Raw genomic sequence first — 17342 nt, forward strand, 5'->3', positions numbered from 1 at the left:
TCCCTGAGCTGTGGTAGAGACCATCCTTGGACAGAGGGATTGACTAAATGCAGGTGACTCAGTAGGACTTCCAGCTGTGCTGGGCCATAGCTTTGGTGCCGAAAAGCAGTGTGGGAGGAAGGGGCCTCCCTGGTAAGAAACAAAATAAAATAAAAATGCACTCGTGAGCACAAAGACACCGAAGGGAGGATGAAACCACTTGCCTAAAAACTCAAGGACCAATGTCAAAAGCACAAATGAGACAGCACTACTAAGTGCAAGTGTATAAACTTGGCAAGCAAAATGAGCTGAGATGAACGTCTCCACTAAGAAAGGAGACGGGGGGCACGCCAGTAGAAATACAGGGGTGGAGAGACCTCCGGGACCGTGCAGGGTCTCGGTCTGTCGAGGACAAGCAGCATGAGGTTGCACCGAGTTTTTATCCAACCGGTTGGTGCACAATGAACTTCCCACCCCGCGCCCGCGCCGCGCAGGTCACGCGCCCGTGTACTCACTGCCCACTTTGAGGGAGGTCTGGTACTTGAGATGCCAGGAGGAGCCTTCGTAGCAGGAGTACTGGCCGCTGTGCCCCAGGTGCACGTTGCGCAGCACCAGGTAGGAGCCGTTCAAGTGCGACTCGTCGATGTCGCTGCCGTTGACCGTCCAGGTCACGGCCGCGTCCCAGTCCATCGCCCCGCACTTCATGGTCACGTCCGCGCCGATCCGCTCGTACTGCACCCGGGTGTCTGGGGGAGGCAGAAGGAGAAGACCTGGTTGAGACCTGGGCCCAAAACCGGGGAGCAAAGGGGAGACCCCAGAGCGGGACGTGCCCTGAGCACAGCCCCGGGAGCCAGGATCACGGGAGCTCAGACACGGTCATGACAGGGGAGTCCAGGAGAGGACGCGGGGCTTTATTTGCACCCTGCTTTGATTCCCAGTCCCCGCAAAGTTTAAAGCCAACTGCTTGGCTGGGGCAGCAGCGTTTCTATTCACACCGTGCTGAGGAGGTCGACTGGCTCGTTATCTAGCATTATGGGACTCTGTAACGATCTGGTAAAATGAGAATGTTTTTAATGAATGGTATTTGAAGCCCAACCCTGACAAAACAGTTCATGCCTTTTTTCCTCTCTCTAATAATGCCCAGCGAACGCCGAGTAAGAATCAGCTTTTGTGCAAAACCCGTCAACGATGAGCCCAACCCCAAATACTGAGTCCACCTCAACCATAGTCTCCCCTATAGGCATCATCTACAGATAATGGAGAATAAACTTCCTTCTCCAGATCTTCGATGTAAACAGGCTACTTTAAGAGTCTACAAAAAACTGCTCACATTTAATTCACTACCGATTTTTGAGTGATGTAATGACCCCCCACCCGCCAGGCCAAGGCTTAAAGTCGAGAAGGGTATTTTGGAGTGCGGAAAAAGAGCTGAATGAGGAAAATGTTGGCATCAAGAAAAACTGGATCCAGCAATGGAGCAAAACTGACATCGTTCATACATTTTTGATCACAGACCCCACATCTAAACCCTCCTGGTTTGGCTTTGCCAAGGTGAACCTGGACCACGTTGAACACGGTTCATAGAATCAGATAATCCTAGAAAATGAGGGTGGAAGGGAGCTCAGGGGGTCACATCTAGTCCAACCCCTGCTCCAAGCAGGACCAGCCCCAACTGCATCATCCCAGACAAGGCTTTGTCTACCTGGGTCTTCAAAACCTCCAAGGATGGAGACTCCCCCACCTCCATTTCAGTGCTTCAACACCTGGAAAGTTTTTCCAGACATCTAAACTCAACTCCCCTTGCTGCAGCCTGAGCCCATTGCCCCTTGTCCTGCCATCTGCCCCCACTGAGACCAGCCCAGCTCCATCCTCTTTGCAGCCCCCCTGCAGGGAGGTGAAGGCTGCTATTCAATCCCCCTCGGTCTTCTCTTCTGCAGGCTCAATCAGCCCATTTCCCTCAGTCTCTCCTCACCAGTCCTGTCCCCCACGTGTTCATACTGGACAAGGCAGACGTAGCTACTTACTACATCAGTGGCATTTTATTAAAGACCCCAAATGTGAGTGTGGCAAAATCTAAACTATAGCACACATCGTGGAGGAGGGTCCTATTTATCATTTAAATACTCGCACTGAAAACCTGCGCCCGACCGCTGACAATGCTTTGCAATGGGTGTCAGATTTAAAACTGTCACTCCCCTTAGTGTGGGTGCTTGTAGCTCGTTCTGCCATTCGGGTGCTCTATTTCATACGAATAAATAAATGAATCTACTCAATCCCTTCTTAACTCGTCACTCCACCGGTGTTAGCGACTCTCTCTCCTTTTTAATGACCTTGCTGCTCCAGGCAATTTCCCAATTCATTCGAGTCCCAACATCCTCCTGCAGTACCCTGGGCAAGGTATGCCATGACTCGGGGCCTCAGTTTTCCCCATCTGTAAAATGGGGACAGTGCTGCCCCAGCTCCAGGCTGGTTGGTGTGAGAGGAAACCAGCTCCTTCAGTCTAGCGTGTGCTGCAGCAGGGACAGCAAGTCGCGTCTTCCCTCTGCACTTCACAGAGAAGGGGGCAGCACATTTATACCAGGGGGAGAAACAAAGCATGGAGAGCTCAAGTGTCCCAGGTCACACAAGGAGCCTTTGGCAGAACTGAGAAGCCAGCCCGCTGCAACCTGCTGCCCCCGGGCACCCCGGGTCCTGCGCCCTGGGCTCAGGGTGGTATCGAGAGCGAAGCATCGTGTCTGTATGACCTGGGCCCTCACTCCCAGCAACAGCTTCAACCAGTTGTGGTGCCCGGGACAGCTCTGCTAGGGCAGCCAGGGCCCCTGGGCGCCCGCTGTGCCAGCAACAGGGACAGGGGCTTCGACGGTGTCTTTTGCACCGTGCAAGTGGACGTGCCTAGTGCACGGGGCTCTTAGCTGGATGAGGAAGCCTCTAGTCTGTGCAAGGGGCACCATCTCTGGCAGCAATGGAGGAGACGCGGGGGCATGTCACACCCTTCAGCTCGGGTGAAAGACTAAGCAGAGGGTTTGAGGACGAGGAGGGTGGCGAAGCACTGGAGCAGGCTATGCAAAGAGGCGGTGCAGTCTCCATCCTTGGAGGTGTTGTAGACAAAGCCTTGGCTGGGATGATGTAGCTGGGGCTGGTCCTGTTTGGAGCAGGGGTTGGACTAGGTGTGACCTCCTGCGCTCCCTTCCACCCTCCTTGTCTCTGGTTCTGTGACTCTGGGGGGCTTTTATTTGATCCAGAGACACACAGGAGAGACCAAAGCAACTTCCTCCAAACCAGACGCCAGTTTATTGGGATATTATTATCCATCAGGCAACATGACCCTGAGCAGCTGCATACAGCAGAGTATGCACAGACAGTTGGGGCTGGACCTGCTTTTTGAGACATAAAAAAGAAAAGATTTCTCCTTGAGAGCCTCTGCTAAGGTCCATGTGTGTATGTAGGTCAGGTGGATCAGTACCATTAGCCCCATTTTAAAGATGGGGAAACTGAGGCCAAAGCAGCAGGGATGGAGGCAGCAATGGGATGGAGAGCGGGGCCCAGATCTGATACACACGCACGCCCCCAGCCTCTGCCTCTCCGGGATGGACGGGCCCCGCTTCAAGTCATCGTGGCGGTGGCTAATTAGATCTCCGTCCCTCTCGTCATAAATAATGCATTTCATATTTACCCAGCGCACGGGGGTGGGGGTGCAGGGAGCTCTGCAAACAGAGACAATGACAAGGGCTCGGCCCCCCGGTGACTCGCCATCTAAATTAGATCAATAGCGCGGCACCAGAATAGCAACAGGCATGGGTGAGCGGCGCGGGGGAGCTGCCAACACAGCCGGCGTCTCCTGCTCGCCTGGTTCCTCCAGCAGCGCCGGCCCCGCTCCCCTGGCCTGAAGCCCCCCTCGGCTACACCAGCCGGGGGGACCCCGGAGACTTCCCCCTTGCAGCTCTGCCCGCGTCTTTGCCCTGAGCTGGCCGGCACCTCCAAAGACCCCCTCTCCGCCCCTTGCTTTTCTCCAGACAAACCGCCGTGCCAAATCGCACGTCATTGCAACAGCACAGACGAAATACCCGCAGAAGACCGGGCTGGGACCTCGACTTCACATCAGCTGGGCCTGAAGTGGAGCAGACAGCTTATTTATTACTATTGCTCCATCCATCCCTCCCGCGGTACTACGTCCCCACGCAATGCCACTTGCCAACAGAAACCTTCCCTCCAAGGAGGAATTCCAGGCAAACCGAGCCAGTTCCTTGAAGACTGATTTAAAACTAAATATATCTCGGTAAGGAAACAGGCGTAATTAAATGTCCTCGATGAAGCCAAAGATAGGGGCCGTTCCAAGTTTAATTTGTTCACTAATGAAGAACTGCGGCGAGCCGGGTCTGGGTTTGTTTGCTCGACTTGGGTAAATCCCCTGAGTCAGCAGCTTTGCTCTCCTGACAAGGAAAAATAATTAGCACGAAACTTTAATTAAGAGATAACAGATGGGTGCTAAAGGACTTCCACTTCATCACTGCGAGAGATTGGAAGCACAGCGTGGTTGACTTGGGCGAGGAGGTGATGGCGCACTCTTACGGGCTCACAACAGTTGTGCATATGTGCACACATGTGTGAGCGTGGGGATCCGTGTCCCCATGGGACCCCCTGGTGCCTTCACACGAGGTGTCTGCTATCTGCTTGGCGGATCCAGAGCAGAGCAGCTCATGGCAATCCTTCCCTTCACCTGCACCGAAGCCAAGACCAGGTCAGGAGAAACTGCTGCCTCGGGGGAGCTGAGACTGCTCACTCTTAGCATCCAGCCCAGCTGCGCTGACCATCGAGGAGAGCTGGGACCCGCGCCGTTCGGTACATTCATAACCAATCTGCAAAAGGAGGGGAGTAGCAAGGCGGCCAGACTGGCGGATGACGCAAAATGATGCAAAGTGGGAAAGGGCAAAGTGGGCTGTGAGGAGCTACAGAAGGACCTGGCACGACGGAGCAAATGGGCAACTCAATGCCAGATGAAATCCAACGTTGTCGATATAAGTGTCAAGCGATGCACCTGGGCAAACATCACTCCAATTAGCCCTATACTGTGACGGGCTCCACGTGAGCTGTGAGCAGCCCGCGGGGAGATCTGGGAGGCGCCGTGGACAGTTTGCTAAAACATCAGCTCCGTGCTCAGCAGCCGCCGAGAAGGCAAATAACGTGTTGGGGATGATTAAAAAGGGGAGAACAACCTGGAAAATATCCTGATGCCCCTTTATGAATCCGTGGTGCATCCACACCTAGGTCTGTCCTCGCACCTCCAAAAGGAGCTAGAAGAGCTAGAGAAGGTGCAGAGAAGGGCAATGAGGGTGATGAGAGGTACGGAGGGGCTGTCGTAGGAGGAGAGACTAAGGAGGCCAGGACAATTCAGTTTGGAAAAGAGATGCTTGAGCAGGGGCAGGAGAAAGGTTTACAGCATACTAAATGGAGAAGAGAAAGTCAGTAGGGGTTTATTACTGTCTCTCACCAGGCAAGAACGAGGGGTCATGACGTGAAACCAGTAGGCAGCAAGTTTAAAACTAACACTAGGAAGTTCTTCTTCCCCCAGCATAGGGATGCCATCTGCCTCACTCCAGTGCCCACCACCGGTGCTGTGAGATGGGACCGGACCAGAAGGCCGGCTTGCTCTGAGACAGCCGCTGGTCCCCCAGCGAATGGTGCCAGACACCCTGCACCCACCCAGGAGACCCAGGCTCTCGTCCCCGCACCCATGAGATGTTTGCTCCCGACCTGAAGCAGCAGGATTGAGAGCGCTTGCAAAAATCCCTGGGTTTCTGACATCCTTGTTACAGTCATCTCATCCCTGGTACAAAGGTCTTGCTCTTTTCAGAGCCCTGCGAAGCTCCTGGGGCAGCAAGTGTCAGAGGTGAACCATGTGCTGCATGGAGAGACCCCAATCTCTGCAACGCGGCTAGCAGGAGTGGTGGGGGCTGAGCTGTGCTTGGGCGCTGCAGGGATCTGCTCCCATAACCAAGAGAAGCTGCTTTGCTGTGGACAAGCTGGGAGCTGGGGTCCAGGGGCAGCTCCAGGGCACGAATGCCGGGAAGACCGATTTCTCGCCCAGCGATTCCCAAACCAGAGGCAGATGCCGGGTGGGCTCAGTGAGGACTATGACCCAAAGGATGTCAGCAAGGTTGCAACAGCCTACCGGGGCAGTAGGCAGGGGCACTTATGACTGTGGGCATTTCTTAGTGTGCAGGTAGGCAGGTGAGGAGATGGGGGATGCCCGACGGGGCTGTGCATGCATGGAGAGTGGGAGGGGGCCACGGAGGCAGTTTGCAGCCCCTTCCCCCCCCAAACCCTCATCTCTACAGCTCCCATCCAGAGGGAAAACAACTCCTCCCTGCCTGGCGCCTGCTCCCACTTGCTTCTCCGCAGATGCATGCAGACACAGCCGGCACCGCCGCGTCCCCAGGAGCCGCGTGCCCGGGAGAGGCAGCCGCAGCATGCTCCGGGAAGGCCGGGCGGCATGTCTGAGCATCCTCCTTACAGGAAGGGACACTTGTGCCATCAGACAAATATGCCGTTGTCACAAGCGATAACCCGCACTGTCAGCAGCTCTCGCATCCCGGCCTGGCTGTGGGGCTTAACAAGAGCTGGCTGCACTGGAGGAGGATGGGGAAGGGGGGAAGCGGGAACTTCCTGAGCAAGGGGCTTGAGAACAAAGAGAGCAGCTTCCCCAGTGGGTTATGGCAAAGGTTTTGCTTTGCAAATAAGTCGCTGCGTGCATCTAGACCCCGGATGCTTGCTCTCAGACTCCATCCTGCCAACCGGGCAGGGAAGCACCGCCAGCCGAGAGCAGACCCCCGGCCCCTGCTAGCTCAGCTGCCCCTTTGCTCGCATGCTGGGGGTTTTGCAGCTCCGTAATGAGGTAGCCCCCCCCGACTTGTGATCTTGGAGGGTGGAGACACACATGCCCTGGGCTGCCCCTTGTCTCCCCCTCCTCAGCTTCATCTGCCCCCAGCTGAATGCAGCATCGCTGTCCCGTGCCAAGGGGCAGAGCTCTCCCTGCCGCCGGGGCTGGGCCATGGATGCGAGAGGCTGACGGGAAAGTCCTCAACACCTGTTCTGCTCCGTGCATGCAGTAAATCCCCCCCCTGCAGCAACCCTCGTCCCACAAACGAACACGCCGGGAACCGGCATCTGCTCCATCGCAAACCGACTCCAAATCTGTCCCGCGAAGGGTTGGGGATTCACGGCGGGGATTGCACAACTGTGTTTTATTAGCTCAGAATTAGCAAAGCTGGAGGCGTAAAGGACCGGCTGGGCCCCTCTCCGCCTGGCCTGCGCCTGCCAAGACGGTATGGGTCCCCGCAGCCTATTTGCCGCGTCTCCGGCCTCGTTTTATACACTGCACAATCTGGGCCGTGCCGAGGTAATGATCCCCGTGTGTGACGCGTAGCGCTTCATTCCCAGACTCGGGGGGGCAGGGGGTGCAAAATCACAGCCATGAAGTTAAATGAACTTCTTTTTTTGCATTGAATCATTTAATAACTTTACAGTTCAGCCCCCTCGGGCAGTTCTGCCTGTCAGCCAACCTGCCTTTCGCAAGCCAGGGGCCAAGGATTTATCCTGTCCTAATGCAGCATGGACGTCCCTGGGGGGGTTGTTAGGAGCCAGGATCAAACCAGTGACCTTTAAGGCACAGATCTTTGCAGCCTGAGCTCCCATCCGAGACGCAACAGGCTTACGTGTGGCTATATGGCCGCGCTGCCACTAGAGAGAGACAGGGAGATATATGGAGTAGGTGGGCTTGTGCAGAAGGCAGGGAAAGCCGCTATTAAGGGCGGATCACAATTTGGAAAGTTAGAGGTGAGATGTCTTTCCGAGTGTCCTTAAAAAAAATAAAACAGCCCAATTAAATAGGCCAGGGTAACGATTCAGCCCAGATTCCTAGAGCCGCGGGCCCGGGAGGGAGCTCCAGAGGTCAACGAGTCCAAGCCCTGCCTGGGGCAGGATCAGCCCTGTGCAAACCAGCCCGGACAAACCCACTGTCCGACCTCTGAGCAAACCTACCAGCACCCCGACACGGCCCCAGGCATCGCCCCCGACCCTGCCCCAGGGAAAGCAGGGGACCACGGTGGGTGGCCAACATCCTGCTGCTGCAAAGGGGGTTCATAGACGCTCCAGAGACCCCAGGCAAAGGCTGTGTCCCCACTGCAAAGGAAGGCAACCCCCCCCCACCCCAGTACAGACCAGTCTGACCAGGGGGGAAATCCCTTCCTGCCCCAAATGCAACATCGATCTGAGCCTGAGTGCAGGGCCAAGACCTCTAGCCAGGACCCTGCGGGGTTGGTGCCACAGCAGCATTGGCACAGCCCAGTCACAATGAACAAACACCCAACAGTCACAGAATCACAGACCATGGGGCTAGAAGGGAGCTCAGGAGGTCACATCCAGTCCAGCCCCCTGCTCCAAGCAGGACCAGCCCCAACTACATCATCCCAGCCAAGGATTGGTCTACCCAGGTCTTCAAAACCTCCAAGGATGGAGACTGCACCACCTCCATTTCAGTGCTTCAACACCCAGAAAGTTTTTCCTAATATCCAACCTCGACTTCCCTTGCTGCAGCTTGAGTGCCTTGCTCCTTGTCCTGCCATCTGCCCCCACTGAGCCCAGCCCAGCTCCATCCTCTTTGCAGCCCCCCGGCAGGGAGGTGAAGGCTGCTATTCAATCCCCCTCGGTCTTCTCTTCTGCAGACACAATCAGCCCATTTCCCTTCTCCTCTCCTCACTAGTCCTGTCCCCCAGCCCCACAACCATTTTCATTGCCCTCCACTGGACTCTCTCCAATGTGACCACATCCTTTCTGTCGTGGGGGCTCACAGCTGGACACAGGACTCCAGATGTGGCCTCCCCGGTGCTGAACAGAGGGGAAAGGCAATCAGGATGCCAGCAGCCTTCTTGGCACCGAGGGCACACTGCTGGCTCCTGTTCAGCTTCTTGTCCCCTTTCCCCCCCCCAGGTCCTTTTCTGCAGAGCTGCTGCCCAAGCCCATCACCCCCAGCCTGCCCCGGTGCAGGAAATTGCTCCCTCCCCAGTGCAGGACTGTGCACTTGTCCTTGTTGAACCCCATGAGGTTTCTTTTGGCCTAATCCTCCAATGTGTCGAGGTCTCTCTGAATCCTAGCCCGACCCTCCAGAGGATCTACTGCTCCCCCCAGCTTGCTGTCATCTGGAAACTTGCAGAGGGCGCACCGCATCCCACCTTCCAGGTCTTTGATGAAGACATTGAACAAAACCGGCCCCAGGACCGACCCCGGGGCGCTGCACTTGGCACTGGCTGCCACCTAGACATCGAGCCATTGATTGCTACCCTCTAGCCAGATGCTCCAGACAGTTTTCTACCCACCTGACAGTCCATTCATGCAGCTTGCCTGCGGGAACGCTGTGGGAGACCATATCAAAAACCTTGCTAAAATCAAGGTCCACATCCACCGGTCTCCCTGCACCCCCAGAGCCAGTCACCTCATCATAGAAGGCAATCAGGTTGGTCAGGCAGGATTTGCCCCCGGTGAATCCATGCTGACTGCTCCTAACCACCTTCTTCTCCTTCAAGTGCTTAGATATGGGTTTCTTGAGGACCTGCTCTGTGATTTTTCCAGGGACTGAGGTGAGGATGATGGGTCTGCAGTTCCCTGGATTCTCCTTCTTCCTTTTCTTAACGATGGGCACTATATTTGCCTTTTTCCAATCGTCCAGGATCTCTCCCAATCACCCTTGCATCGCTGCAGCCTGCCCTTGCGCCAGGCAGGGCCCTGACGAGATCACAGATATCACACATCTCACGCATGTTTTAAGGCAGGACTGCTCTTTGGACGCTACCTCCGAGGACTCGGGGAAGCGAAGAGAGGGTCCAGAGGTGCTCAAGGGTTTGAAGGCAAGTCATAGAGGAGAGGCTGCAGGAGCTGGGCACGTTCAGCTTGTGGAAAAGGGGCTGAAGCAGGGACATGAAAGCAGCCTGCAAATACCTGAAGGGCTGCCATAGAGAAGAGGGAAAGCAGCTTTTCTCTCTTGCTGCAGAGAGGAGGACGTGGACCAAGGGCTTGAAGTCGCAGCAAAGCAAGTTTAGCTTGGCTATCAGGAAAGACTTCTTCACTGTCGGAGCTGGGAGGCCGTGGGACAGACGTCCAGGGAAGCGGGGACTCTCTACTGCTGGAGGTCAAAGCCATGCTGCATTGGGGGCAGGAAGGGATTTCCCCCCTGCTCAGACTGGTCTGGACTGGGGGGTTTTGCCATCCTCTGCAGCGGGGGCACGGCCTCTGCCTGGGGTCTCTGGAGCATCTATGAACCCCTTTGCAGCAGGTGGATGTTGGCGGCCGCGGCCCCCCGGCTGTAGCAGGATTGGGGGTGATGTCTGGTGCTGTGAAGGGGCTGACTGTAGTTTTACACAGAGTTGAGATGATGGATGTGTCTGGGTGGTTTGCACAGGGCTGATCCTGCCTCGAGCAGGGCTCGGACTAGCGGTGACCTCTGCAGCTCCCTGCCAGCCCCACTTTTCTCCGATCCTATGATCTCACTCAGTCAATCTCATTATCAATGAAATGCCAAACCAGTTCTGTATTATTACCTTGGTTTTATCTGTACTCTGGGCAACGAGGTTAATTAAAACCAATATTCCCCATTTTCAGTTTGACGTGCGTGGCCTTTCAATGCCACTCAATCCCCCCTTCTCTAGCCCTGGGACTCGGAGTCGCCAGCAGCCCTGGTCAGCTTGCTCCTCAGCCCGCGCGCCCCATCACGCCTGCCGCGGCACGGACCACGTCCAGCAAATTGCACGGTGGAGGCGCAGAGAAGAGAACGGCCAAGGGTATTGGAAAAGCTACCGCTCACACTTGTCGCACGCTTGCCACCCACACACCACAGCCGAACTATAAGTGCACCACCTCTATTTTCTTTGCCGCGGAGCACAGCCTCCGAGGAATCGTCGTATAGAGACTGACAACTCTTCAGAGGGGCTTTTCCATCGCTCTTCTCCTGAGAGGTCTCTCGAGCCTCCTGCCTGCAACCCCTCCATCTCCTGGGCGAGGCTGGGATGGGTTTGCACTTCCCGAGGCTCCTCGGGGTCGGGTTTTGCCAGCTGGTTGCAGCCAGGCAAGAGGTCAATGGGACCATTGCCCGCCTGCAAGACCTACGCCTTCACCTTCTTTCCACATGGGCTTCCTGGGGCAGGACTCCGACCTGCCTAGCGCTGAGCCTGGTACGCCCCAGTCCTGGGGACTTGGTGCCCTTTCCTGCATCCTGTGCTCCTCTCCTTCCTTCTTTTGACACCTCCATCGCTGTCCACGCGTTGCCTTTATAACCAGGCATGAGCAGCTCCAGGCAAGTCTCTCCATTCCCACTCTCTTCCCATGCATCCTTGCTCCCCCTCAGCCGTGCTCTCAGCATCCACTGCCAAACCTCGGCCCGCTTTGTCTTGAATCAAGGAGCTGATTTCAGCGCCGAGGACGAGGCTCTCAGCAATGAGCTACGAGACCGTCCGGGGTCTCCAATGCACCAAAATAGGCTGGAGAAGGGCTGCGGCTGCCGGTACGTGATGCTTCATTTCTGCTGGGTCTTATTGAGGGCTTGGACCACAGCCACCCAAATGATGCTTGAGAGCCCAGAGCAAGCCAAGCAGATTCTCCCGAGGCAGCGTGATCCAGCGGTTACCGCAGGTTTCTGGGGAACCTGGGTTCATTTTTGCTTCCTGTAGCGAACCCACTTATGTCTTTCTGGGACTCAGGTCCCCAGCTGTGCAACTGGGGCAACGGCACGGTGCACGGGTGATGGGAATCGCTGCAGGAAAGGGGGTTGGTGCTCAGAGGCTCCAAAGAAATGCTTTAGACCAGTCGTTCTCCACCAGTTCAGGCTCAAGCGCCTCTTGGAAAATGTCAGCTCTTAGTTTTAACTCCATTTTTGACTACAGGAAAAATACCAGAGCAATTTTTTTGTTGCAACGAACTCAGCAAGCCCACAGCATAGGAGACTATATTTGCTGGTAGTTCCTACGGCGCCAGCGTTTGCTCCCCTAGAAGTGCTCACATCGTGGGCGACCCCGTGGCACCCTTACAAGCATCCCCGGGGGGCTGTGGCAGCCTGGTTGAGAGTCATTGCTGCAGACAACATGCAAAACTCTCATCACTTCATCTGAAGAGTCAGGCAAATCTGTTTCTTCACTGATTGCAAAACCAGGGAGGAGAAGTCATTAGCAAATCCCTCTGCAGTTCTCCCTTTATTTTAATTTCAAATGCTGGGGAAAAACAAGCACGGCCAGAGCTCTGGGTCAGCACGGGTTTGCCGCCGGGGACACGGAGGCGACGGCGACGTGTCTCGCAATTCACGGCTGCTAACGACGTCCCGGCTCCTCGAGTCAGGCCGGCTGGACAGTAGCGTGGAGGTGCTGCTGGGGGTCACCGAAACCTCTGACCTCCAAAGTGCCGGCGTTTTGGTGTTGGAATTGGGGGTTTTGAAGCCTTCGCAAAGGCTTGAAAAATGACCGTTGGCTGCAGTTGAGCAAAGCACTTAAGCAGGTGCCGATTTCCACCCCTGTCCAGCCAAGCACTTATGTGAGTCCTTAACGTGAAGTACATACTTAAGGATCTCGCTGAGACGGGGCCTTGCTGAGATGGGGGAGAAAAAAGGACAAAGCTACAAGTTGCTTAGTTCTCATGAAATTCTCCAGCCACATGGAGGAAATGTGGGAAACTCCTTTGGAGCAGGGCAACATGAAGGATGAGAACAGCATCCTTGAAAATTGAACCCTCGAGAAGCAGAAGATGCCTGGGGGAGACCGGCTCCTCAAATAAATGGACCGTTACATTAGAAACTCCCTCCCGCTGCCCGGACACTCGCCAGCTTCACTGTCCTGTCCCTTTAACGCCCAGAAATTGCTCATTTTTGGGGTTTAAAAAAAAACCAACCCAACTCTCCCCTCCAGCCCCCTCTGAGCTGAGCCTGGTCAGGGAAGAAAATTCTTGGCTTCAGCGAGGAAAAAACATCTCTGAAATGAGTCTGCTGTGAAAACGCGGTTACAACCAGGAGGGAGAGAGAGAAGATGAGGTCATGAACATAGTAAGAAGGAAAGAAAAAGGTTGGAGAGAGAAAAGAAACAAGGCAGAGATACAGACACAAAGCAGCTATCAGGGGGGTAGGGAGCGCGAGGAGTCCAACAGGAGAGAACCAGCACAGAAAAATACAATCCCCGCTCGAAATCAATGCAAATCTATGCACGCAGGCATAGAAAGCAGCTATCAGAGGGAAAATGGCTTTTCTAGCCCAGACACGAGGCCGTGAATAGAAAACAATCTTCTCAACACCTCCAGAAAAAGAGGCACTTGGGCACCGGGCTGTGAATCATTTTTCTTTTCTTCTTCTTTTCTTTCCTTCTGCCTCCGGAGATGATGGGCAGGGGCCGTGCCGGCATACCCGCCTGCCGGCCTCGGAGACAGAAGTGAGCGTGGTTTGTTAGGACCATGCTCCGTGGGAACAGGGGAAAGTTGTTGCCTTCCCCCAGTGCTTGCAATGCTGCAGCTGCCCCCACCTTCCCTGGGGACGCTTGCCCGTGGTGGCACAAGTCACGCATCTCTCCATGCTACACCCCACGGTGCCCCTGGCACCTTCGCACGCCACCCCGTGCCCCGTGTCGGCGTGCACACCGCGAAGGCTTGCACGCCGTCACCCTGTGCTCCCAGCTGGCTGCCCCCGCACTGCAGCTGCCTCGCGGATGCTCCCGGGGTCGGAGCTGTGCGCTGGCAGGGACAGTGCCCAAGGGGAAGGCCAGGGTGAGGGCAGGGCTCCGAGCCCGGGCAGGGGGCCGAGGCAACGTCTCGCGAGGGTTTTGGAAACGGGACTTGGCTTCAACTCAGAAGAAAGCACAAAGATTTCACAACCCCCCCAAAGAAGCGCTCTGAGCACAATCTGACTTCAGACCAGCAGCCGGCAAGGTTTGGGGGCTGGACGGACCCACTCCGGGACCAGGCAAGTGTGGCTGACCCGGCATGGTGCTGTCACCACTCCCGGGCCCCTGACCCCCGGGCTGTGCGAAGCCCCCCAGCTCTGCAAGCCGGATCCCATGGCTCTGTGGGCCTCAGCCAGCCTTAGCAAGCCCTGGTTTAGACAGCACGGGTGCATTACATTCCCAAGTGAATGGATGCAGATTTCTTCTGATATGATCCAAAATTAATTAAAATAAAAAAAAAAAAAAAAAAAAAAAAAAAAGTGCAATAAAGCAAAAAGCCCAGAGCACAGTTCCCGCGGGGCTGGCACAGCTCTTCCTCTCCCACCCCCTCCTTTTCTTCCAACCCGAAATTCTGGCTGAAGGACCAGGATTGTGCAAACAGTTGGACTCGGAGCCCCCTGACATGTGGGGGGCCCAGCCGAGTTTTTCCAGCCGGTTCTGCTGAGGGGTCCCTGCTCAGGGAGAGCTCGGACGATGCTCTCCTGCCTTTGCCAGCGGACTTCCCGGATCCCGGCAGCTGCCCCATCCTTGGATCAAGCCCCATCAGGGAGGAGGTTGTCCCATGCAACCGCCGGGTGTGAGCGTGTATGGCGGCGCTGGTATTGCAGCAGAGAGAGCCCCAGCGAGCAGAGGATCTAAGCACAGACATGCAGGGAGCATTATCACACCTGTCTGATGCAGAGAGCTGAAAGCCCCTGCGAGATTCAGCGCCCCAACCAAGGACGTGTGGGGCAGGAGCCCACAGGGCACCCATCTCCACTCTGATTTAAACAAAGCTCGGTGATTTAATAATTAAGCCTTTCAGTCATTAAATACTAAGAGCGTGATGGCTTCCCTCTGCAGCTGTTCTGCCCTGGGCCGGAGTACGGTTTCATGTCGAGCAGGGGTGACTCCGGATTAAGCGGCACGGCACACACGAGGCCCTGATGACGACCGGCCAGGCTCAAGCGCAAGGCCACGGCAGACAGGTGATAAAGGTTGTAGCGGTGATGGTCTAAAAGTGCAAGCAGCCAGTTTGCTACAGGGGATAGCCTTTATTAGACCAACTAGACATTGCAAAAAAAAATGTGCAAACAGGTGAGGCACCCAGCTGCACGTTCCTGGCTTGCCATGCGCTGCAACCTGGGCTCTACGCCCCTGCACCCATGGCCAGCAGCTCCTTCAAACACCCCTCACCATGCTCCCCCTCTCCACCCACCTGGCAGTGGATGTGTGGGGCAGTGAAGCAGGCCTGCAAGATGGCATACATGGGGATCTGGGCAGAAGAGTCACGCCTCGATGCCAAGCCGAGGACGCACAACCAGACGTGCACTTAGCAGCTTGCATGGACCCCCATCGACCAGCTCATCCACCTGCTATCCGGGACTGGTGCCCTGGGCCTGGGAGAGCACATGCATGGCTGGTACAGAACGATGTCCCTCAGCCTGGCTACAGGTTGGTTTCTTTTTCCTCTGCAGCCCCTGTTCTCTCCAGCTCCCCCAGCCCTGCTAGGTTGCAGCGAGGTTGGGAGAGCCGCCTGATTCTCACGCTCCCCATTCGGCGCCCTTGCAAAGACCGGCCGGATTGCAAACTCATTGCATTCGCAGCAAATGAGCAATGGGCTGTTTGGCCGCGCAGAGCTCGTTGAGCCACGTCTAACAGGGCCGGAGGAACTCGGTCCAAGCTAGTCCTCCGAGCGCACGCCGTGCCAGGAATTTGCAACCAGGTCAGCAATGCACCATGGACGACCTGCCGGAGGAGACTGTAACGTGAGCACGGCCCTCCTTCAGTGATGGCGGCTCTCTCGAGGCATTCCTCATGCCTGCTCTATGATTTAGGACAGGATGAGGGGTGGAACGGGATTACACCTGCCACCTAAATCCTGACGTTTTCCTTCTGGGTACACATCCCCGAATCCCCACGGGGGGGATCAATGCTAGGACCTCTGCAGGCATCTCCGCCGAGCTGCCAAAACCATAATTGCAAAAACCTGGGGAAAGAAAGGCACTGTGGGTAGATCCTATATGCAACGGCCCATGTGCATGCCTTGGGGATGAGCTAGCGACGGGCCCAGGAGAGACATGCCTAGCCCATGCCATGAGCTGGGCATCTTTGCAGAGAAAGCAGGGGCCTAAGTGGGAGATGCCTCAGGACTGCCGGTATCTGGAGCCGTGCAAAATCTCCGGGTCCAGCTGGTGTCGGCTCCTTTCTCCGAGAGTGGATTAGAAGCCAGCGGGCTTGGTATAGCTCACCTATAAGCTAAGTGCCAAGACCTGATTTCAAGAGGTCCAGCCAGGAAGACGCTGGGATGGCCACTTGATTGATGGAGAGGGAATGTGGCCCCGGGGTTACAACACTACCAGGGGGCACGGGTTCAATTCCCAGCTCCGTCGTGCATTGCCTTCGGGTAGATCACAGTCCCAGAGGCACGCGTGGGTGACCACCTCCTACTGCTATTGATGGGAGCTAGAGGCCCGTGTAATGGTTAGGTGCCTAAGTACCTTTGCCCCTGTTCCTCGGTTCCCTGTGTGCAACAGCCTGGGGGCCTTGGGATCACCGAATGCCAAGACTAGTAAGGATCCCTGGGATCTCCTGAGTGTATTAAACTCCTTTCTGTCCTGGCAGTGGCAGGACACTGGCTCTGCCCTCGTCCCCCTGCTTCCCCTGGGGGCCTGGGGGTTTCCTTGGTGTCTTCTGGCACTGCACGGGGTCGTTGCAGATGAGAGCTCTTCCATGGCGAGCTTGACTGCTGGGACATCAAGACCATTAAAAAGGAGAGAGGGTTGTTAGCACCGGTGCAATGAAGAGTTTGGAAGGAGTCAGGTAGATGACAGCGACCCATGAAGTCAAGTGCCCCTCCTCAGCCACTGCCTGACCAGAAATGCCCCAGGCACTTGGTTTTAAAGTTGGGGTGAAGCAGGAATCAAAGTGGATGCAAGTGCACCAGTGCAGCCCCCTGGATCTGCCCCTGAGCTCTTCCTAAAGATCAGGTCAGGCAAACACTGGCATGGGATGGTTCAACAGGGCTGCTCCTGCCTGGAGCAGGGGGTGGACCTCAGGCGACCTCCCGAGGGCTCTGCCAGCCCGACTTTGCTAGGACTCTTTTGCTACGCCCGCTTCCTAAATCCTCTTGGGGCAGATGGTGCAGTGATGCATTTACACCCGCTCGTCCACCCAAAGTTTAAAACCAACCACTTGGGAGGGACAGCAGCATGGCTCTTCAAGCAGCCCTGAAGGGAGGTCAGTTATTATCTACTGGATTCCTGCTAATCTCTCTCCATGCCATAGGTGTTATTGATGCTCCCTCCTTTTTACCGGTCTGGATGCTGCACTATTAAAGCTATAGACTCTCCTTTCTTCTGCAATGTTGCTACCTGTCAGCCCTTCCTGGTACTGTCTCTCTTCTATTTCACAGCCCTGCAGATT

General features: G+C 55.8%; 1 protein-coding gene across 3 annotated transcripts in view; it reads right to left on the bottom strand.

Moving 5' to 3' along the window:
- Positions 1 to 17342, bottom strand: part of CNTFR (ciliary neurotrophic factor receptor) — a 240118-nt gene that overhangs the window by 97665 nt on the left and 125111 nt on the right. For all 3 annotated transcript variants that reach the window (XM_006026552.3, XM_025207502.1, XM_025207503.1), the window contains exon 3: positions 495 to 725. In XM_006026552.3, coding sequence (XP_006026614.1) covers positions 495 to 725 — 231 coding nt within the window. The remainder of the gene's footprint in view (positions 1 to 494; positions 726 to 17342) is intronic.

This window comes from Alligator sinensis, unplaced genomic scaffold (genome assembly GCF_000455745.1).
Source record: "Alligator sinensis unplaced genomic scaffold, ASM45574v1 scaffold783_1, whole genome shotgun sequence".
Classification (NCBI taxonomy): Eukaryota; Metazoa; Chordata; order Crocodylia; family Alligatoridae; genus Alligator; species Alligator sinensis.